This window comes from Echinops telfairi, unplaced genomic scaffold (assembly GCF_000313985.2).
Source record: "Echinops telfairi isolate 266 unplaced genomic scaffold, ASM31398v2 ScPeMD7_7474;HRSCAF=8512, whole genome shotgun sequence".
NCBI classification, from domain to species: Eukaryota; Metazoa; Chordata; class Mammalia; order Afrosoricida; family Tenrecidae; genus Echinops; species Echinops telfairi.
Window position 1 is genome coordinate 6,799,907 of NW_022111378.1, and position 22,922 is coordinate 6,822,828.

The window sequence follows — 22,922 nt, forward strand, 5'->3', positions numbered from 1 at the left end:
TTGAAGCCTCTGTCCGAGAATGAGGAATTCAAGTGGGATTAGAAGCTAAGCGCTGGAAAGGTCCCCGTGAGGTGCAAAAAGAGGTGTCTGAGGCCGCGTAAAACCCCCAAAGAAGCCTTGTGGTTTTCTCCAAACCCCGCACCTTTGGTTGGCAGCTCCTTTCTAACCACACACACCCCGCCCCCCCCCCTCGTCCCCCAGTCCCTAGCCGCTACAGAGTTTGCTTACTTCTTGTCACTTTCTCAGATGCCAGTTGGAATGAGTCACCTCTGGGTCCTCTTCCCTTCTTCCTACACAACGCACGTCTGTGCTAAACACGTCTTTCCTGGCTGAAGTTCCTGGACACTGAGCCTCACCTGGGCAAGATACAGATGTGACTGCCCTTTACCTTCAGACTCCAGCAGTTTTAAATAGATAAGTAAATAAATAAATAAAAAGACCAGCTCCTTTCCCGGCAGCCAACTTCAGCTCCATGTGGCTTGGTGACTTTCTCCCATTAAGATTAAAGCTGGCATGTTCTCAAATAGTTGGCAAAATAATCACTGAATAATTAAGATGGATTCGATTCGATTGCCTGTCTGAAAATCTTTCTTCCGTGGCTATAAATACACTCCCTCAGCCTGCACGCCACTTCCTGTTTATTGCTGTGTTTTACATTCTGTTCATTATTGCACTCTTACATGGCTTTCAACTTAGAGTTTGTGCAAGTCCTTTTCAACGCAATAATCACGTCTGGAAACATCCCCACAGTCAGGTGGAGGCATTTCTTGCAAAGCAAGAATCTTTACAAATGCAGTGGACTGGGGCACCTCAAGGATGCAACAGTGCAGCCCCGAAGGGTGGTGTTTGGAATGCACCCAGGGGTCCCGCAGGAGAAAGACCTGGTGACCTTCTTCCAGAAAGATTACAGCAAGGAAAACTCGATGAGGTCATTCTGGTCTCTGACGTAGGGTCACAGAGAGTCGGAAGCTATTTTGCAACACCTAACGACCGCTGGGCCTGGGAGCAGGGGCAGAGAACACAGAGACAGCGCCAGGAGGGTGAGAAACAAGCTGGGCCCTGGGTGGAAGCAGCTGGGAAGAGCATCCGGGCCGCCCCCTACACCAACCTGGTCTGAGCCAGCCTCTTCAGCCTCGCTTTGGAGTAGGAAATCCTGGGCTTCAGCCATGCCCGCCTCCTTCCCCAGATCAGCTGTTGGTAGCCATTCACCAGCCTTGTTTCCTCACCCAACTGAGGATTCAAATCTAACAGCTTCCATCTGTTAGGTTACTGACGTGCATCATCAAAGAAAAAAACAAAACCAAAACTCACTGCCGTCAAGCCCGTTCTAACTCATAGCAACCATATAGGACAAGGTTGAACTGCCCCTGCGAGTTTCTGAGACTGTAACTGGTGACTGGAGTCGAAAGCCCTGTCTTCCTCCAGTGGGGCAGTTGGTGATTTCGAACTGCTGAGCTTGTGGTTAGCAGACCAGTGATTAACCACTGTCCCACCAAGGTTCCTCAAAATGCATAATACTTGCGGGCAAACATTCAGCAACCAACCTAATCCCTGCCCTCCACCTCAGCACTGTGAGGCTCTTTACTCCAAAACATTAGCCAGGAAGGCTCTTGAAAGGCAGGTGACAGCCAGGATCCCTAGTCAGGTCTGTCTAGTGCAGAACATAGTGCTCCTCACCTTCCGGACACCTGAGAGCTCATGCTGTCGGGGTCAAGTTTCCACATGGCAAACTGTCTAGGGGCCTATGGCCCCTGACTCCAAAGAAGTAATGGAGACCGTGATTGAAAGGAGTGGAGCGGTGGTCCAGCAAATCCAGGTCATGGATTTCCCTGGGGAGCCCTGGCATCCTGGCCCAGTTCCACCAAATCATTTAGGTGGTATAGGCAGGCCACACTGCTCTTCACCCTGGAGTTCGCCCCTCTGTGCAATGCAGTGAGGGGACGCAGACACGCAAACACCTCTGTCTGTCTCTGTGTGTATGATTTTATATGAAGTTATGTATATCTATGATCATTTATATGTATATATATATGATTCTGCGTCTGAAGATTTAGCACACCACCGATCACAGATATATGGTGAACAAAAAGAAATTGAGTGGTCAAAGCCTCGAAGCCTAAAAATATAAGGTGTTATTATTGACATTGTATGAAAAATCAAAAACCAAACTCCGTGCCATCGAGTTGATGCCAACGCAGAGCAACTCTATACCCCATGGGCTTCCAGGACTGTAACTCTTTATGGGAGTAGAAATCCAAGTCTTTCTCACGAGGAGCAGCTGACCTTGTGGTTAGCAGCCCAGCGTAAACCACTACGCCACCACAAGCTAGAGATGATTTAAAAGGTATGGGAGCTTTGCATAGGCTATTTGTAAATACTGAACTCTTTTATATAAGGACTTGGAGCATCCGCAAATTTTGCTGTCCTTGGGAAAAATAGCCTAAAGGGTATACTTAGAGATAACTGATACAAGGCATAACTCGTGTGTGTGTGTGTGTGTGTGTGTGTGTGTGTGTGTGTGTTCTCACACTCTGATAGCTAACAAAGATAACTACATCCACAGTCATTGAATGGATTCTGACCCACAGTGACCCTGTAGGACAGGATAAAACTGTGTGTCTTGGGTTTCCAAGACTGGAATCTTTATGGGAGCAGAAAGCCTCAGCTTTCTCTTATGTGGTGGCTGGTTGGCTAGAACTGCTAGCCTTGCTGTTCGTAGCCCAACTTGTAACCCACTATGCCATCAGGGCCACTTAAAACAAATATATGGCACTGAATGGTAAATGTAGAAGTTGTCGAGTGGGAGAATCTTTTCTTGCATACAGTTGAAAAAACAATTACATGAGTAACAGAGTATAAAGAAGAAGAAACTGTTCTAAAATTGATTGTGGTAATGATTGTACAGCTTTTCGTGATATGCTTGAACTATTGAATTATATATGTGGATGAAGTACCAATAAAACTGTTTTAAGAATCTATGGAGACGTGCGTGTGCACGTGTGTGCACGCATTACCCATTCAAAATAAGACCTGGTGACACTGTGGGAGAACGAGGTGGCTGTCTGCTCCTGTAAAGATTTGCAGTCTCCGCAAACCCTATCTTAGGTTGCTATAAAGGAGAACCGCTCGATGGCAGTGCTGGTTTCGTGGTTTTTTAGTAGTGGTCACAGAATTGATCCCCACTCAGGGAGACCCCTGCGGGCCGAGTAACAATGTGCTCCATGGGACTCCAAAGCTATGACCTTTCAGAAGGAAGCCACCAAGCCTTTCTTCCGATGAACCGCCATGCGGTTCATGGTCCCTAGTCAAGGAAGTAACTATTGTCACTCAAGGATATGTGTATATACCTTGGTGTGTGAGTGTGCGTGCGTGGGTGCTAGTGTGTGCTAGGAGAACTGTAAACCCTTTGGAAAGCACAGAACATCTGATTAACGGTGGTGGTGCTTTGCGCATAGCACACCCGCTGCCGTTGAGTCGAATCCGACTTACAGCATTCCTGGAGGGCTGAGCAGAGCTGCGCCGTGGCCTTTGGAGACTAGCTTTCAGGGGAGCAGACAGCCTCGCCTTTCTCCCACTGAAGGCTTTGCACGCACAGCCTCCTAGCTGCCCTCTGGGAGGCCTCCCTGTGAAAACGAGCACAAGACCATGGCTGGAATCTAGAGCACAATCAGATGAAACTGAAGAGCCCGGCCCCATGGGAGGAGCCGCGTCCTCCAGCAGCACTGGCCACAGCTGCCCTCACCGTGCACACGGTCACGGGCCCCAAGACAGGCTTCGGTGAAGGTCGCCAACCTCCGAGACCAGGCTGCAGACAGGTGCCTGCAGCGGATAGCTGCCAGCAGCCGCCCACCCCAGCCCTCCCACCCTGGCAGAAAGACTTGGGAGAAAAGGTCACTCTATTCTCAGGAATTGATAGGTTTACATTTTGCCGCTTTTAAAAATCACAAAACGTATTGTGGCACTTTGTTAGACCTCAGGGATTCTCAGAGCATAAGCTAAATATATATATATTTAAATTTTCTAAGTCATATTATTTAATCATGGTATACAGCAGTGCCTTTCGAACAGTCCCTATCTATTCCATAATTACAAACTCTGGATAAGGGCTTGGGTCACAGCCAAATCTTTTGGCTGATGGGGAGCATTAGCCCATGGCAAACATGCAGCCGCTCCCGACAATATGCCGTGCCTTTGGGTTTTTTTCTTGAAAATAGCAAGGCAGTTAGCTAATTTTAAGGGAACAATCATTCTCCACAGACCATTTTTTAGTTTCAGTTCCTCCCTTCGTCCTCCCTCCCCACTTCCTTTCAAAACTCCCTTTACTTCACTCTTTCTTCCCTTCCTATCTCCTCCCCATCTCCCTCCCTCCCTCCTTCCTGGCCCCTTTCCTCCCTCTCTTCCTCTTCCCTTCCTTCCTGTGCAGAACTGTCTCTGTCAGGAAGGCGCTGGGAAACAGGCACGGTGCTTTACTCTGGCCCCTCGATCACAGGGTGTCCCCGGAGCCGCGCTGGCATAGCAGTTATGCAAGGTCAGTTGATCCAACCCACCAGCAATTCTGTTCCGCGGGCAGAAGATGAGGTCGTCTGCTCCCACGGAGATTGCTAGCTTCAGAAACCCACAAAGGCCATTCTACTCTCTCCTGCGGGGTCTCTCTGAGTCCGCATTGACTGCATGAAAGCCAACTGGAGGTGAGTGTCGCTGTATTGCAGGATAAAGCGAAGTATACAAAAGCGAAATCATGCAAGGAGGTTCAGCCTACAACCACTATTCATGGGAAAATCACAAAACCCACCAAAGAAGAATCCATTCAGATGGCAATTGTCTTCACATGTTAATGAAAAATATGTAGTGAAACAGAATGTACAGATTTATAGAGAATGGAGGGAAAAAGGATATTAAGGAACGGAATCCCAAGATTTTGCCTTATCTGTCATTGTTTGTGGTAGGAAATGCCAGATAAATGCTAAAAGGAAAAAAAGCGGCTTCATACCACACCCTGTATTGTCACTTAACTTACATTTTTGCCTTTGCTGTCCATGGCTGTGGGGTTGACTCTGATTCATGGCAACCAAGCATGTTACAGAACAGAGCTGCTTCTGTCCGCGTTCCTTGGCTTAGTGGAAACCGGTCACCAGGCCTTTGCTCCCATTGTCCCTCCCACTGAGGTAGACATGACTCCCCTCTCACAGATAAGAAATAAGTTATAGAAGTTAGTTTATCCAAGGCCATGAAGTAAATGGTAGACCAGCTTCAAAGCCAAGTATGTCTGACTCCACAAACACTTCCTTCTCCTCTGACGATATTAAAGATGAGGCTTGAAGAAACCAGTATTAAACCAGCCAATAAGTAACTAAATAGATAGGCAGACCTCTAAAACGCACTGTCATTGAAATTCTGACTCGTAGTGAACCTACAGGGCAGAGTAGAACTGCCCCCTGTGAATTTCTGAGACGAACTCGTTATGGGAATAGAAAGCCCCTTTCTCAGGTGGAACCAATTACAAGAATCTACATATAGCCTCCTCCCTGGGGGATGGACAGCAGAGAAGAGGATAGGGGAGACGTCGGACAGTGTAACATATGACAAAAGAATAATAATTTATGAATTATGAAGGGTTCATGACAGAGGGGGGAGTAGGGGGGAGGGGGGAAATGAGCAGCCGATATTAAGGGCTCAAGTAGAAGGCAAATGTTTTGAGAATGATGATGGCAACAAATGTACAAATGTGCTTGACACAATGGATGGATGTATGGATTGTGATAAGAATTGTACGAGCCCCCAATAAAATGATTTTTTTAAAAAAGAAAGCCCCTTTCTCCTGAGGAGGAACTGGTGGTTTAGAACTGCTAACCTTGTGGTTAGCAGCCCAATTGCATAATCCACTAGGCCACGATGCAGCCCAACACTTTGCATGTACAGCCTCCTCCTAAATGCATCTGGGAGGCCACCTTGTGAAAACCAACACAAGGCATCCTTGGGTCTGGGTTCTGCAGACAGCGTAGCCACAGCATGTCATGACGTAGCAAATGCTTTGGTCGGCAGTCACTTCGAAGGGGAAGTGGGGAGAGGTGGGTGGGAAATGGAGCATGTTGCTTTTACCACCTTCATCTAATTTCCCCCAAAGTCTGGGATGTTGATATTAAATCTATCAGATAAGTTTTCCTCCGGCCGTTTTAATCCTAAGCTAAACTTGGGAGGTTTCCAAAGAAAATGTGTGGGTTTTTACAAATTGCCCACAGAAATAGCCATGTCTCCAGTGTTGATGTGAAGCTGAGCATTCGGCTTTGCCAGGCTCAAGAGTTAAGATTGTGGATGGAATGTCTTGGGAATGTTGGCAGGGGGGGCCTGCGGCTCTTACGCCTTAACTTTCTCACCCCTGGATGGGGCCCCGGCACCCTGGGAACTCGGGATGTGTCTGGATTTACACTCTTCCCTGAACTCTGGTTCAAAACACACACACACACACACACACACACACACACACACACACACACTCACACACAGCCAGCGTTGGTGTAGCGAGAGGGGTATTGGGTTATCTACTTGCTAGTGGTTATTTTTACCTTGTCCCTGGTAAGTCCCCAGAGACCAGAAGGAAGCAGTTTGATTTAGGAGCCATTTGCCAATCCTTGAGAAAAAACAGTCCCCAAAGATCGGTGGGGGTGGTCACTGGTGAGGGAAGGTAGGGAGAGAGGGGAGTGGCGCAAGAGGAAACAGTTATTTTAACTGCATTTTCCCTTAACCGATTAAATCTTAGTGCCATTTGAACTTTGCATTGCTAAGGGAGCACAGCCCGCCTTCTAGGGCCTGGGACCAAAGAGGGGTTGAGGCGGGGCCTGAAGCTGGCATGGCTGCTCCGCTGCCAGGCTTTGAGGAGCTGGTATGTAGCTGGGACGGTCTGGTGTGGGAGCTGGCTTGCCGGGTCCTGAGGACGTGCCGAGGGGGACATCTCGGGGTCCTGCAGCTGATGCTGAAGCGATGGTGCATCTCCAGGGCAGTCTACCAGGTGAGACTTGCAGCCCCTCGTGTTTTCTTGGCTCGTGAGACAGCGGGGCTGGAGGGGTGATGGGGGCCGTGGAGCACTGTGGAGAATGTTGCAATAGACCAAGAGAGCCCGATAGCTTTGTGCACACGCCCTGCACTGTGTGGGGTGTGCTTGGGCGCCCAACCTAATTCCACTCTCTAAACAGCCACATAGCGTGGGTGCCTGGCTCACGCCATGGGCAGATGGTGGAAGTGCAGAGGCGGGCGGGTGCTGTTTAAGGTTGCCCCTTGTGTCGATGGCAGAGCCCTGGGATTTGAACCACAGTGTTCATGACTTTGAAAACAAGAAGTGCTCTTCCCGCAATTCTGGTGTGTGCTGTGAGGGGGCGAGGGGTGACGTGGCGAACCCGTCAGGGGCATGAGGCATGGGAGGGGGGGGTACTGAACACCCTGCGCATCTCCCTCCCCCTTTTATGGCTTATAGGAACCTCTGGAGTCATGCAGGTCTGTGAGAAAGAGGAAAATAGAAATTCTGCAAGAGACTGGCTAGGGGCAAGGGGGGGACTCAGCCAGAAGGAGGCACCAGTGGGGACCCCGTGTGTGTCAGAATAGAGTGTGCTCTGCAGAGTTCTCGTAGTTGCTTTTTTTTTTTTCTTTTTCAAATGCTGACCAGTTGCCAGGACTTTCTTCCGAGATCCCCCTGCGTGTGCTTAACTGTCAATCTTTGGGTCAGCAGCCGAGCGTGTGGACTATGTGCACTGCCCAGGGCCTCCTGGCTCGGGTACGGAGCACTGAGAAGGGGGAGAGAGGGGAGGCTGCTTTCCCCAGGCATCGGACCAAACTGGTGCCTGTAAGCCAGGCCCCTGTTTGCCCTGGTACTTAGTCTGACAGCCCCAGCCGAGCCAGAGAGGAACCACAGCAGGGCGGGGGGACACTGAGGAGGGTGGAGGGCAAGTAGCCCGTGGGAGTCTGTCCTTTGATCGATCAGCCACTGAATGGAGGTTTCCCTCCATGATTCCTCATTCCGGGTTTTTAGTAACCTCGGTCTGTTTCATTAAGCAGGGTGAGGTGATTTTATTCCCCAGCCCCCTCTCTCTCTCTGCAAGCTGGCTCCGCACACTGTTGGGCATCCGGCCGGAAGAGCTGACTTGTGTATTTTTAGGTATAATTGGGCTGATGTGCCATCCCATAATGAGGAGGAATGGCCACACCACTCAGGACCATGCCACTACCCCTCCCCTCCCTCCTCTGGGAATGATGGGCTTGTAGTGAAGGAACCACCTCCAGGAAGATTTCCCCACGAGCCTCTTCTGTGAGCCGCTCCTGCCCAGGATTCCACAGATGGGCACAGCCCTCCCAGCACCTGCTGGTCCACCTGCCCCTTGGCAGGACCGTTCTAGCCGTTTCTGAAAAGCAGGATTTCCCAGAGTGCTCGTGTCTGAAAGGCGCATGCCTGTCTCCAAAACTCAAACTCTCCTCCGTAGAGTTGACTCCAACTCCTGTTGCCATTGTCGTTAGGGACCATGAAGTCAGTGCCCACCTATAGTGGCCTGATGCACAACAGCAGGAAACCCTGCCCAGTCCTGCGCCAGCCTCACCATGGTCCCTGTGCCTGAGCCCACTGAGGCAGCCACTGTCAATCCATCTCTTGAAGGGCCTTCCTCTCCTTTGCTGGCCCTCGACTTTACCAAACATGATGGCCTTCGCCAGAGACTGGTTTCTCCTGACAACCTGCCCAAAGTACCTCAGATGAAGTTTTGCCATCCTCGCCTTTAAGCACTCTGGCCATTCTTCTGCCAACACAGGTTGGCTTGTCCTTTTAGCAGTCCGATCTTGCCCTGCAGCACCACAGTTCAAATGCATCCCTTCTTCTTCGGTCTTCTTTATTCAATGTCCAACTTTCATATGCATATGAGGCGATAGAAAATACCATGGCTTAGGTCAGGAGCACCCTTGCTTTTTAACTCATAGCATCCCTATAAGACAAGGTAGAACTGCCTCGGTGGGTTTCTAAGACTATTAACTCTTTAAGGGATAGGCAACCTCATCTTCCCCCCTGTGGAACGGCAGATGGGTTCGAACTGCTGACCGTAGGCTGAGCAGCTCCGTGTGTAATCCACTATGCCACCAGGGCTCCTGCAGTGTTGCTACAAACCACACTGTCTGTAGCATGCTTCTTACTAGTTGCTGGTAGGTTGACAGCTACACCTGGCAGCTGTCAGAGAAGACATGTGCCCCACACGGTCCCCAGTGACTGCTTATGCAGGATCTCTGAAAAAGGTCCCCATGGAACTTCTGCTAGACTTGACCCACCAGTGTCTAGGGAGCAATGTAGGCCCTCATGGCTTGCCCCACCCGTGCCTATAATAATAGAGTATCTATCCCACCACCGAGAGAAGTCTCTCAAATAGGACAGCAATCCTAAAGAATGGACTCAGTGTTTCCATTGGCAAGCGTGAATCTGAAAAAATTCTACAAACAACCTTCCAGGCAGGAGATTCACACAGTGACCAAGTTGATCGATCCGTTTGCGGCTTTTGTGACATGGTGTCTGAGTCAAATGCCCCCCACTCCCCACCCCCATCTTGCTACTTGGGGCGATTATTTAGTGGAGACCCCGTTGTCTTCACAGTCCTTGGGAATGAGTTTTAAAAGCCTGGCTTCTTCCCTCCCCCCTTCTTCCCCTCCCCTTGGTCTTCCCTTGTGTCTCATCAAGTGACGTTAAATACCAGTCTTCTGGTGGTGGGCGGGGGGGGGGACAGTCTTCTGAATCAAGGAAGCAGGGTGGGCTATTCTCACCTCAAGGGAACTTTTCAAGGTTTCCCTTAACATTGTAGGACTATTGAAGAGAGCGGTGAATTATTAGCTCCCACACCTGGAAGGCTTCTTTTTTATTCTTGCTCGATCTTAATTCAATTCTGCTGACACCTCTTGTGCAGCCAGGTGAAACACGTGGCCCTGTGGCACGGGCCTTGCTTCAGGCTTGCCCACTCAATGGTGGGGCTCAGCCCCGTCTGTGGGGTGGCTAGCTCCATCCTGCGCATCTTTGTCTGCAGCCAAGAGGCCATTGCTAGCATGGCAAATGCGAACTAGACTGCTGGCTGGGAACAGCTGGGACCCAGGAGCAGCCTGCAGGCCAAGCTTTGAGGCTGGAAGAGGGTAGGAGAGTCAACGTCCTGTACAGCTGCATTGACCCAGGGTGCTCCGAATGAGTTCCAGACAAGACTCACCAGCTCCCGTGCAGTCTTTACCTGTCTCCAGCCCTCACTTGTACTGGGGAGCAGGGCCAGTTTAAACGAAAGCATTGGCCCTACCTCAAGAGCTCATAGCCTAGTGCGGAATGTTGGAGAAAATAGATCATTACAGCTCGACAAATAAGGGCTTGCCGAGAAGGGCAGGAAGCAACTAACTTTGCTCAGGGAAAATGTGACCAAGAAATCTTCTCCTCTCCTCCATTGCGGCATGACAGGGAGAGTAGCTTCCTAAATAAAAGAAGTATGTCAAAGAAAAGTTGGCGCTTCGGAGATTTGTGGGGATTCAATAAGTGACTTGTGCGAAAGCGAGCAGCGGCAAATACTAAATTAGATGCACGTGCCAAATGCCTGTTAACATTTCTTAACATCCGGTGTTCTGATGTCATGTGAGCGTGTTTATCCTGCGCGCAGTTCACTGCGAGCACCTTCGCTTACTAGTGATGGAATGATTCATGGCCATTGATGGGGGGAGGGGGTGTTTCGGAGATTGTGGTTTACAGTCTCTCCGATGGCTGTCAATCTGGGTGAGCTTTACATCCAGCTGGGAGCTTTTACAGCCCTCCAGGCCCTGGCTCCGCTCTCACTGATCAGGGGCCCGGGGTTTGAGCTGTTGTAAAAGCCTTCCAGGTGATTCTAATGTGCAATCCTGCTGAGGAGCCCCGGAGCTCAAGTACCCTCGTCCTCCTGGAGGGAAGCAAGCTCATGCTTGGCTGTTGCTTGTGGGCAATCAAGGCCATTCCGACCCGACCTGGGACCTTGCTGTGCAGAGGAGGATTGCCCCGCCCCACCGAGGCTGTTCAAAACCGCCCGCTGCTCTCAGGAGAAAGGCAAGGTTCTCGACTCCTATCCGGAGTTAAGTCTCAAAAACTCACAGGGGCCGTTCTACCCTGTTCTGCAGAGTCACCATGAGTCCGCACCGAGTTGGTGGCCGTGAGGCTGGTTGATTGGAATCGTCACAGGAGCAGGTAGGCAGGTCTTTGTTCCGGCAGAATGGCTGGGCGGGGGGTGGAGTGGTGGAGGGGGGTTTCCAATGCCAACCTTTCAGTTGGCAGCTAAGCATGTAGCCACTAACTTCCCAATGCCCACACCCCTGCTTGCACGGTCCGACTAGAGACAGCGTAAGATGAAGAAGAAAACTGTGAATTATGGCCCTGTGATAAATTGTTGCTGGCACCTTAAAGGGAACATATATGCATGGCGCGTGTGAGCCTGGTTTAGAGTATTATTTTTTCAAGGGGACTGCGCTTGGTTGGGGGCATGTTTCTTTCCTATTTGAAGACACCGCGTCATTCGCGAAGCTTGTCCGCGTCGTGCTGCGTGCTTTTCGTTTGTGGACGAAGCACAAACAGGCCGAAGCACCTGAGCACCTTGCTTTCCAGTGTGAGGACAAGAGCTGCCTGGGAGAACTGGGCCTGGGTTGGCGGGTGCTGTCTCCAGGCATGGTTCTAGTGTCCTGCAAGGAGCATGTGTGGACACACGTGGACGTTACATGGGCCCACCCTTCGCTGCTGCTTCGAGAAGGGAGTGTGTGCCAGTGGCTGTAGTAACCACCAGGTTTTAGGAAGTGAGGGAGACTCTGTGACTCACAGGTTACTAGGAATTGGAGTCAAATTGATGGCAGTCCGTTTGTTTGTTTTGTAAGAGCTCTGACCCCCTGCTCTGCCACTGGCTCTTCCTGAACCATAGAACCAGCTCTGTACCTACCTACTCATACCTCATCCCACCTGCACTGTCAGGCAAGCAAGACCCTCAGGAGTACCTGGAAGGGCTTTCTTCATTAGCCTGGTGTGGGGTTTATAGTCACAGAGAACAGCTGTGTATTTTCTTCTCAGTAGACATCGTGCGTCTTGGACTGGGAAGTTCTAAAAATGCAGATCATTCTAGAAGCTCCACTTGATCAACTGTTTCCTTTCATGATTCATGTTGATGATACCAATGGTCAACTCTCCTTACTGGTGGGCCAGGCCTCAGCAGTGATTGATCTTGTATCTTCTGCAGAGACTCAGACAACCAATGTGAGACCGAGAAATCATGCTGTGGTTCCAAGAAATGTTTCCACATGTGGAAAGTCGGGCTTTGATTCTCAATTTGCTATTTTTGCTGTTCCCTTTCATCATTCCGTTATGGCGATGTATGTTTTCAAAGGGCTGTGCCCTTTGTTTTATTGAATGCCTGCATATGGTGTGGGGCTCTGCCGTTTCTCCAATGATCTACAACATGTGTGATGGGGAAAGGGGGGCGGGCGAGGTCTGGCACCAAGAAAGGACAGTGAACAAATTCATTAATTTCCTTCTAGCATCTGTCAACTCTGGGTGTTTGTTTGCTTGAACCTGTGTTTCTGCCACTCATCAGAGCTATCAGCGTTTGTCTGAGGGGGGAGGTGCCTGAGTTTCACTCAGCCAGTCTTTGGCAAGCCTAGTTTCATATATTGACCCAGATTCCTTTTTTTACAATTAGGACCAGAAGTTAAGCTCTGCTTCTTGAATGTTCCCATTGTTCTTCCTGGGCAAGATGGGGGTGGGGGTGGGGGTGTCATATTTCAGCTTTTACTGTTTTTATAAAATATTTTAAAATCTTAGATAGTGATTCCATCCTCCTTAAAAGCACTTCCTTTTATCCCAGTGAGAAAAATAATACTAAGAGTGGAGATTTGAAATTAGCCGTTAGCTACTACATCCTCCCAACCTATGCTAATGGACTTCCAATGGCCAGTTGGGCTGATACCACGATGTCTTTGAACAGGCTCATAGAGACCCCCTAGGAGAGAGTGGAACGAGCCGCCCCATAGAGTTTGCAAGGCCGTAATCTGTATACACGCAGTCTTTCTCCCCAGAGCAGCCAGTGGGTTTGAACCACCACCCTTTCCATCAGCACCCGAGTGCTTACCCACTGTGCCACCAGGGCTGCTGTCTTTGACCAGTAAGGGCTTCTATATATCCATTTACTTGGGGGTGGGCAGCAATTGAGCAAGAAGGAGAGGAGTCAATATCTGACTTACGTCATGTTTGTTTAGGGGTCTCTTGGGATGAGGCTGATGGAAACTGTGGAAAATCTAATTTCTCTGCCATGGCTTTGAAAAAGGAAAAAGAATATTTCACTAAATGAAGTGTCTGTTTGCTGAACCTCCTCAAAATGTTTCATTCCTGACAAAGGACGTCTTCTCCAAGCCTAGAAGTGTCCTACTCCTTAGCTCTGAGAAAACTACCCAGGCATGGTTTAGTATGATTAACAGAGTACTTGCACATGCATTCTCTTGTTTGATTCCCGACAGCCATGGGAGGTAAGCTCAGCCATCTTCTTTGCATACATAAGGGGCCACACTGAGGGCTAGAGCCCTGGCTAGAGCCACGAGTAACGTGCTTGGCCGTTAGCTGAGCAGAGAGGTCCTTAAGAGAGTCAACTTGGCCACAACTGGTGACCACATCGAGGTCCGGAGAAATTGGTGACTGGTTGCTGCTGTGACTACACCATCCCCTTTATTTCATTATAACATGACACAGACCTCTCTAGAGCACCTCAGCCCCTGCTCTATAAATATCTGCTATGGGCCAAAGCTCATCAGCGGTTGTTGAGAATGACCGTGGAGTCGCTGCTGATGTGCGCTGACCCCGCCTGTGCAAGGTGTGCTCCCCAGGGGTTCAGGGCTGGTGATCGTAATGGCTGTCTTCCCAGGAGTGGGTTGGAATTCCCATTTTCTCATCTAGTCATGAAGCATGAATGTACCAGTTTAGGGAACTTTGCGATAGTCCCTTTCAGCGAGGTCATCTGGAACAAGATTGCTAGCTGAGCCGATACCCTAAATTATTTCTCTAGCACTTACATTGAGGGGGTCTCGCCTGCTCCTCTTCTCCGTTAATTAAGTGAAGACTCATTCATTCATCTATGTGCTTGTTCCTTCGTCTGACAAATATTTAAAGGGTGACCCATATTGTGTTAGCATATGCTGATGCTTTGTAAATATTTATGGTTCTGGTAGGAGCGCGGGAACAACAATAAGCCTGACTCCATACTCTTAAAGAGCTTACCCTCCAGTGGCGGCTACTTGATAGCTATTCACTCACTCAACAGTAGGAATATAATAATTATGAATATTCAGTGCATCCTTAAAACTAGAGGTCAGTACTCTGAAGACGAGGTACCCGATGGCATAGGAGCCATAACCAGAGGCCTGACCCGTTCTGAGATCTCAGGAAAGACTTTCTACGCTGGTAGTGTTTAAGCAGATCAGAAGGCTCGATGGCATTCCCTGGGCAAAGAGGGTGGGAGAGAAATAGACGTCGGTAATCTAGGTACCAATTCCAATTCACTCCGAAGATCAGAGTGCACGCATATTGCATTTGTGAGACCCAATAACCAAAACCCCTGCTCGTTTCACGAGTGCGGGGAGTTTTCTCTCATTTATAATGATAGTCACTTTCTGGCTTGCCCACTGGATGCTCCCTACTCCGTGTGGTCATGCCCCACCGCTGGCCTTTTGGAGACCAGTTGGCCTATTTTGGAAGCCCCTTCACCAACTCACCTCAGGAATGTTCCTCATTAAGAGTACGCGCTCTCCACCAGAGCAGATGGGCTCCTGATACAAGAAGACCGTGCGTTCTGATGGTTTTAGGATTGTGCTAACTTCCTTTGAAAGACGAAAACGGGATGGGTCCTTTATCATTTTTGTAAGTGGCAGGAGGACTTTCTAGTGATGGCCAAAAATTGAGAGAACACATGTAATTCAGACACGAGAGGGTGATTCAGGCATAAAGTCCACTAACAGCAATGTTTTAAATGCTGGATGATAACTGAATCCTTTCTATCATTGTTGTGAATTATTCGTTGCCATTGGGAGGCTTCCGACTCACAATGACCTTATGAACAAGTGCAATGAAATTAAATTTCGTTCGTTCTTCCTATTTTTAAAAGCCCATTATTGCAGCCCCCGTGTTATTCCATCTCTTGATGTCTTTCTCCAGCATTTGATTCCTTCTGATGACATGTCCGAAATAAAGGAGGCAAAGTCTCGCCATTCTGTTCTCGCTGCTGAGATTTAGCTATATGCTTCTGGCCATCGGTGGCATAGTCAGTGCCCTCGCCCAACACCAGGTTGCGAATGTGCAGTTCTGCTTCAGCCTGGCTGTTTCGTCCTCCGCTTCCACACGCCTGGAAGGACGTGGGCATCACCATGGCTCACACTGGGCACGCCTCTAAAGTGACATTGGCTCCGACAGCAGATAGTTCAAGTCCAACAGAAGGCATTTCACACTTTCATAAAGTCCAGCCTTGTGTAGTGGGGGGCGGGAGGGGTGGGGGGAAGGAGCTGATACCAAGGGCTCAAGTACAAAGAAATTGTTTTGGAAATGTTGATGGCAACATATGAACAAGTGTGCTTAAGACTGTTGAATTGTTAGAAGATTTGTAAGAGCCCCCCCAATAAAATGATTCATTAAAACAAAAAGTCCAGCCTGCTCTGATTGGCAGAGTTCAGGGTCATCTTATGATTTCCTCTTCCTTCTCTTGATGGTCTCTGTGCCCCCTTCCTTTAACTGGCAGAAGAGGGTAAAGAACAGAAAAGCCACACCCCACCACCCCAGTCAAAAATCAACAAAACAATATGACATTGCTTTGATTCCAATTCACGTCAATTTTGTGTGTTACAGAGCAGAACTAGTGCACAGTTTTCTTGGCTGATATCTTTACAGTGCTGGGTGTGTTCAATCCTTCACTCTTTCCATTGGTAGTCGGGCACACCCTGTGTGTGCTAACCCAGGGGCCTTGGAGGAGATGAGTGGGAGATGTCTTTTACGGGTCAGACGTAGAAGCCCTGCCTGCCTCTGCTCACACCCATTGACCAGAACTGGGACAGGGAGGCTGGGAAGTGCCATGGAGCTGCCTCCATGGGGGAAGAGGCAGCAGGGCGAACAGGCTTGTGACCAGCTTGACACAGGGCATCTGTCAGCTTAGCCAAGGTCAAGGGCATGTGCCCCCCCCCCCCCCCCCCCCCCCCCGGGGTGGTCAGTGATGAGGTACAAACAACTCCTAGGAGGTGAGTCCAAGGACAATTCCCTTACCCCTTTGGAACCCAAATGCTGGCTACTGTAAAATAGAAATAACAACACTATAGCCGTATATTTGTCCTTAGGATTGAATACATAAAGCAATTAGATCACATCTGATGAATAAGGCCTGTACAATAAATGAGCGTTCCTTTATTTGTTGAAAACTAAATACAAAGTTAAAGATCCCTGTTCCTTTTATATCTTTCAATTCATCTGAGAAATGATGAGCTGGGAAGCAAAGTAATATCCCCTAACTTCTTAAAAAGTGACACAAAACTCCATTCCCAAATGAAGCGTTGGGTTGTCATGGTTACTGTCAAGTCTGATCGTCCTCTTTTAAGTTTCCAGGGCGCGTTTCAGGAAGCATCTTGACAGAACACTGTGCCAAGCAATGACCAGGCTGCCCCTCTAGATGCTCCGCAGGCCATGTGGAGTCTGAGGGGGTAGATGCTTCCTGTGGGCGGAGAAGCAGGTCTAGAAATCGGAAGGCCTTCTCTTCTTGCCTCTCTTCCACCACACGGCCTGTCCCTGCTTCTCGAAGGGAGCATTTTGCATTCCTCCTTCTGGGAAGCCCACACTGTTGAACGGCCTGGGCCACGTAACCTGAAGTTGGTTTGCTCGCTGGGCCATGCCCACAGCACAGGGTCCCCCAGACGTTTTCTGAGCCAGGGGAAAGTGCTTGTTGACATGCTGGCCTGACTGGCAAATTGTAGCTGCCACCTCCGTATGGGGCTCTGATTCAGAATGGGCAGTGGAAGGTCACCAGGGCCAGCTCTGACTGTGTGCTGGGGGGGAGAACACACTCTCACATACACCTCACTGGCACTCTCATATACACACACACACACACACACACACACACACACGACTCCAGGCCAAAGAGAGAAAAGACACAAATACAAATGAATGGATTGGGTAACTGGAGGCAGAAAAAAGGCTAATAATCCACACAACCCCGTGAGTTCTGCATCCAGAAATAACACCAGGGATTCAGAATCCCCAGCTAGCTTCTCAACAGGAGACAATGTTTTTCCTTGTTTTTCCTCCAAGTCTGCTTGTGATAAAGTACAAACCGGAAAGGAGTGAGCAGGGAAAAACAAGGCTCATGCACTTCAACGTGAGGGCTGCGGAACCTCTCACCTGCGTCTGCCCGTGTGTTCACTCTTCCAGCCTGGAGGCAGCCTTGGCCTTGCACACACATCTATGCGGAGCCAAAGCCTATCACGAGAATACGGGCTAATCTTGTTAATAATACACCGTTTGGGTTACACGCTGGTCCAGAGCCTGCTGACTCTTTCCACAACTTCTAAGCCAGTTGTTTAACCAACACTCTGGACTGGACCAAGCAGACTGCTCTCTGCCCTGGAGGATGTGGCCAGGCTGGGAGCTAGAGGGAGGGAGGGTTGGATCCAGATGTGGGATGATCGTAGTGTTCAGAAATGTTGCTAGCTGCACCCCCAGCCCGGAGCACCAACACGCGGGAGGAGCGCTGTGGCTCCGGTGGCTCACCAGCTTTGTGTTGTCCTCCAAATGCTTTGTGCTGCTCAGATGCGCATCTGTTCCTTTGGGTCTTAAAACCTACCGCTAGCCATGTCGCCCACAATATAGTTTCTATGCCTTTGGGGAGGGTGGGGAAAAAGCATCCATGGTTGTTTTCTTTTTCTTCTGCTAGTGATTTCGGAAGGAGACCGAATGGCATTGTGGTTGCAGGTTGGACTGCTAACCTCAAGGACAGCGGTTCTAACCTACTAGCAGCTCTGAGGGAGAAAGTTGAAGCTTTCTAGGCCCACAGAGAATTACAGTCTCGGAAACCACGGGGGCAGTTCTACCCTGTCCCATCGGGGCCCTGGGGTCAGCATGGATTCGATGGCAGTGCGTGACTTGGGAAGGCACCTTGTTAGCTCGGGGGTTGCGTGGTCAGTGGCAGAAAATGCCTGGGGGTTCGCTTCCACCAAGACAGCAGTCTTGGAGACCATAAGGAGCCACCGTCCTCTGTCCTACAGGGTCACAGTGGGTCTGATCCAACTCGCTGATGGCAGGTTGGGTTAGGGTCAGGGTCGGGTCGGGTTGGATGAGTGAGTTCAGCTGAGCACCTGAGCATCCTAAGAGGACCATGGACTTTGGTGTCAGGATGACAGAGGCGGAAACCACAGCTCCACCAGCTACCTGACGCATGCAGGTGGGCAAGCCACTGCACTGTCTGGAGGCTCAGTATCATCTGTTCAGTGGGGCAAGAATCAATGTCTTGCAGGGTCATTTTGAAGCCAAGCACATTGTATATCACATGCAATGTGCTCAATGAATGGCCGCAGTTTCGGTTTCATTATGAGTCCCTGGCTCACCACCTAAGCCCTCCTGGAAATCTTGCTCTCCCCGGAAGGCCCCTGGGCAGCAGCTTGAGGGGAATTGGGAAAAGACTGGATGAGATAAACCACCTTGATCTTTGTCACGAGCATGAACAGCATGGGCAAGCTCAGGCAATGTGGAACTACTTTCCCTCGATACAGTACCATGTAGAATGGGTCTCTCCCTTCCCAGAATGAATGGCCAACCAATGCCCTCCTCTCCTGCCTGAGGTCCCCAGGTGGGGCCTTTCTGGAAGGCGGGGCATCACCACATATGGACATGGTTTTCTCTGTGAGCTGGGCCTTTAATACCCTGTGGATTGCAAACAAAGCGGACCCGGCAGGGCATCGGCCCCATAGTGGCAAATAAGCGGACCATCAGGCGCCACTTCTGGGATATGCAATGTGCTTTCAATTAAGGGGGGACTGCAACCCTGAGCTTCAAGAGCCTGCACAGACAGGCCTGTGGGTTAATATTAACAGCTCATCTAGCGGGAGGAGGTGCCTGGAGTCCAAAGGGTCTCCCACTCCACCCCACCCCCGGCCAAGTCATTGGTCTCCTGAGCTCCAAGCCCCCTTTGCAAATTCTCCCTTCCAGAACTTGTTTAGAAATATGATGGGAGCCCCCCACCTCCACCCCTGGAAACGGCATTTTCATGGCAGACATATTAAAAACAGGCTGGATGATGGCCTCACATGGCTGCATATGATATATGCTTTGTTAGGATCCTGTGACATTTGAGAAAGAAAGAACATTGTGTCTGTGGCTAGAAGGATTGAAATCCGTGTCCTTTATTACATGGGAATTTGGACTGCTTTTAAAGATGGGGTGTTGGTTGTCTCAAACCTACCTAGGATCCAGAGTTTTACAAATCCCTACAAGTTTTAGAATGAGCAAGGTTGGTGTGAAGACCCTGTATTTTGCCCTGAAACTCTGGGAGGATTTAGAACTGAGTTTTGGATGCAGGTCTGCAGTGGGCCTAAGGCATTGTGGCAATGAGTCCATGGGGAGGGAGGACAGGGAGACTGTAATGTGCCTGGACCCCACATCTCACTTGATTCTCTTTCTCATTTCTTTGAAAGCCCTCGGTGGTACACCCGGTCAAGTGCTTGGCTCCTAACTGGAGGTTAGCTCTTCAAATCTATGCAGGGGCCTGGCAGTCTACATCCAGAAGGTTCTAGCCCTGCAACCCCAGTGGGACACTGCTCTTTCTGAAACACCGGGGCTACCAGAGTGAGACTGGAGTTGACCGGAAGGCGACTGGTCCCATTACCTTACTCCTTCCTTCCCTGACTCTGCCCATGCTCACGGTCTCAGAGGCATGGAGACCTGCGTCCACTTCGCTTTTACATTGGTTTCCCAGTTGCCAAGGAGCCTGGTTTGCATTGTGTGGACTCTCTCCTGTTGTTACACAGGATGCTTCTCATGTGCATCTACGTGGTCCCATTGTGACTAAGGAGGCATGTTGACCAGAAGCAGTCTGATCCCTTGATGTTAGCTGCCAGAGCCACTGACCATGTAAGGAAAGTCTGATTCGAAGAAGGACTCCCCTCTGATGTGTTTCCACAGAAGCACTGCCCGAGCTAAAGGGGAATGGCCAGGCAGCCCGCGCCCATTCCGGTCTCGTTCTGCCCTGATTCCCGGGCACAGCACTGAGCCATCCCCTGTGGCTTTTGCGACGCACCCTTGTAAAGAGGGCGAAAGGACAGGCTGCTGCCCTGCAGTGCCTCTTGACCACGTGAATGAACCGTGTGATCAGGACACACCGAGTTCAGATATTTTAAAAAGGGAACACATGTTTCATCCTGCGAGGGCAATGACACTCCGTAGGACTCTTGCTTCCTGGTGAACAGTACAATCGCCCACTTTGGAATAAAAGGGAAAGACCGTCCATGTTACAGGGAAAGGGTCACAAGTGAATGGAATGTGAGAGCCCAAACAGGATGCACACGTGCCTGCAAAGCAATCCCGGGTTCACCAGGAGAAAAGCTTGGGAGAGCCCAGAGGCAAAGTGTCAGTCTATGACGTTGTCTCTCAGCCAGATGCTGGACTAGGGCAGTTAGCCCTTGAGAGAATGCCGGGTGGGAGTGGCTAGTTCTGGCATCTCCATCTTACTGACCATGCAGACGCTGACGCTTGAAAGTTTCATCACTTGCAACGGTCTCTCTGTTAGAAGTGGCCGAGCCAGAGTTGGGGCGTGCCAGATGGTTCTGGGATCTGTACCCTGAGCCACTACACTATGGTAGAGCAGTTACTTCTGGAAAGTAGGGTTGCAGGTAGATTTTTATCTTTCTTTCATTTTTCTATGCTCTCTAAAAAATTTTTTTCACAATGAGAATTTTGGAAATTCAGAAGAAAGAAATAAAAAAAGATCTACGCGTTGTGATAAAATTACCTTTGCTTCCTCTTGGAGATGTTAAATGAAACCAGACTTAATTGGCTCTCAAACAAGCCACTTCTGATTTAGCATAAAAATGACTTTTTGTTTTGTTTAGTCATCAGAAATGAACCCCAAAATGTTTTGGAAATGATGGCAACATATGGACAAATGTGCTTGATACAATTGAACTGTGGATTGTGATAAGTGGTGTAAAGCCCCCAATAAAATGATTTATTAAGATTTTTAAAGAAAAAGAGATGGACTCAAACCTCGGGAACGGTAGAAGAGGAGATCTTCTCATTTACCCTTCTCTGAGAAAGCACAGATCATGATACCTGGTCACCCTTAGCATTTTTCATATTGCGTCGGATAAAGCTAATCCAACCCCTTCCCAAACCCACTGCCGTCAAGTTGATTCTGACTCGTGACGACCCTCTAGGACAGGGTACAGCTGCCCCCCTGTGGGATTCAGAGGCTGTACACCTTTATGGGAGTAGAAAGCCTCATCTTTCTCCCAAGGAGCAACTGGTGGTTTCAAACTGCTGACCTTGTGATTAGCAGCCTGACATGTAACCCACACTATCAGGCTAGTGGATCCTTTCACACGTCCTCTTGATGATCCCTTCTCCTCCCACTTCTTTCAGCAGCTTTCTTCATAAAGCCAACTCTTGGGCCTTCCACTCGGCTTTCCCTCTGTGGTTCCTGGCCCCCCCCCCCGCCCCCCCGCCCTGTCTACACTCACACTTGGATCCTCCCACCTCTTATAGAATGTTCCCCCCATCCTGCTGCAGGCCCCCCTTCCCTGCTGACCGTGCAGTGGGATACACCATTCCCACAGCCTGGCATCCTCACCAGCCATCTTGTAAAGCCTGTCGTCCCAACCACTCTCCCACTGCCCTGGTTGTCCTCCGAGAGCCCAGCGTCTGCCCCATTGGGACTTCCTCTGTCTTTCCTCCTCCGCTCGGTGTTTTGGTAACTTTGATGGTCTTGTTTTGGGAAGGCTCAGCATCCTTAGACACGTCGTCAGAAGGACCAGTCTCTGGTGGACTTCCTGCTTGGAAAAGCGGAGGGGCAGTGAAGAAGAGGAAGACCCTCAAGGAGGTGGGCCGACACAGCAGCGACAGCAACACGCTCCAGCACAGGAGCCATCGCGAGGACGGCGCAGGACCAGGCAGTGTCCCCTTCCATTTTGCGTAGGGTTGCTATGGGCTGGAACCCGCATGACAAGAACACCACCATCCTTGATGTCTGCCTCTCCTCTCCTTCTCCAACCTTTCTTAGCTTCTACTTCCGGTTTCTCTGGCTTTTCCTTCCACCTACGTGAACTACCCCAAAGATCAAGACTCTGTTGTGTTCTCTTTGCTGTGTATGATTCCTTCAGATCTCAGTGTTTTCTTTAGTCCTAGTATGTGTATGGACAGCTTATCTGTGACTCCCAAATTTACAGGAAGCTTTCATTCTACGGGACAGAAAAAAACAAAGATAGGTAAAATCATAGTAATAAACAGGATGAGCTCATGGCGGATGGATCGTCCAATGCTGAACAAGAACTTGCAAGAAACTATCTGGAGGAAGAAGAGAGGCCATGCTTGGACGAAGCATGTGCAAAGGTCCTGAGGTGGAAACCAGTGTGTCTTGTTCCAGGAAGAGAAGGAGGCCCGCGCAGCCAAGCCCCGTGAGCAGGGAAAAGAAGTTGGAAAGGCAGAGAGCTCCACAGAACTTTACATCCCTGCCATCCTTGGCGCCTTGACTATTATACCAAAGAGGGTGCTTCAAAGAGTTTGTGGAAGAATGGAATCTTCCCCCCCCCCAACTTTTTATTTTAAATCATTTTATTGGGGGCTTGTACAACTCTTATCACAATCCATCCATCCATCCATTGTGTCAAGCACATTTGTACATGTGTTGCCATCATCA

At 49.7% G+C, this 22,922-nt stretch overlaps 1 protein-coding gene across 1 annotated transcript in view; it reads left to right on the forward strand.

The window, feature by feature from the left end:
• The first annotated feature begins 6,847 nt into the window (after positions 1 to 6,847).
• FRMD4A (FERM domain containing 4A) overlaps positions 6,848 to 22,922 on the forward strand; it is a 318,768-nt gene continuing 302,693 nt past the window's right edge. The window contains 1 exon segment of the mRNA XM_045285626.1: positions 6,848 to 7,006. Coding sequence (XP_045141561.1) covers positions 6,848 to 7,006 — 159 coding nt within the window.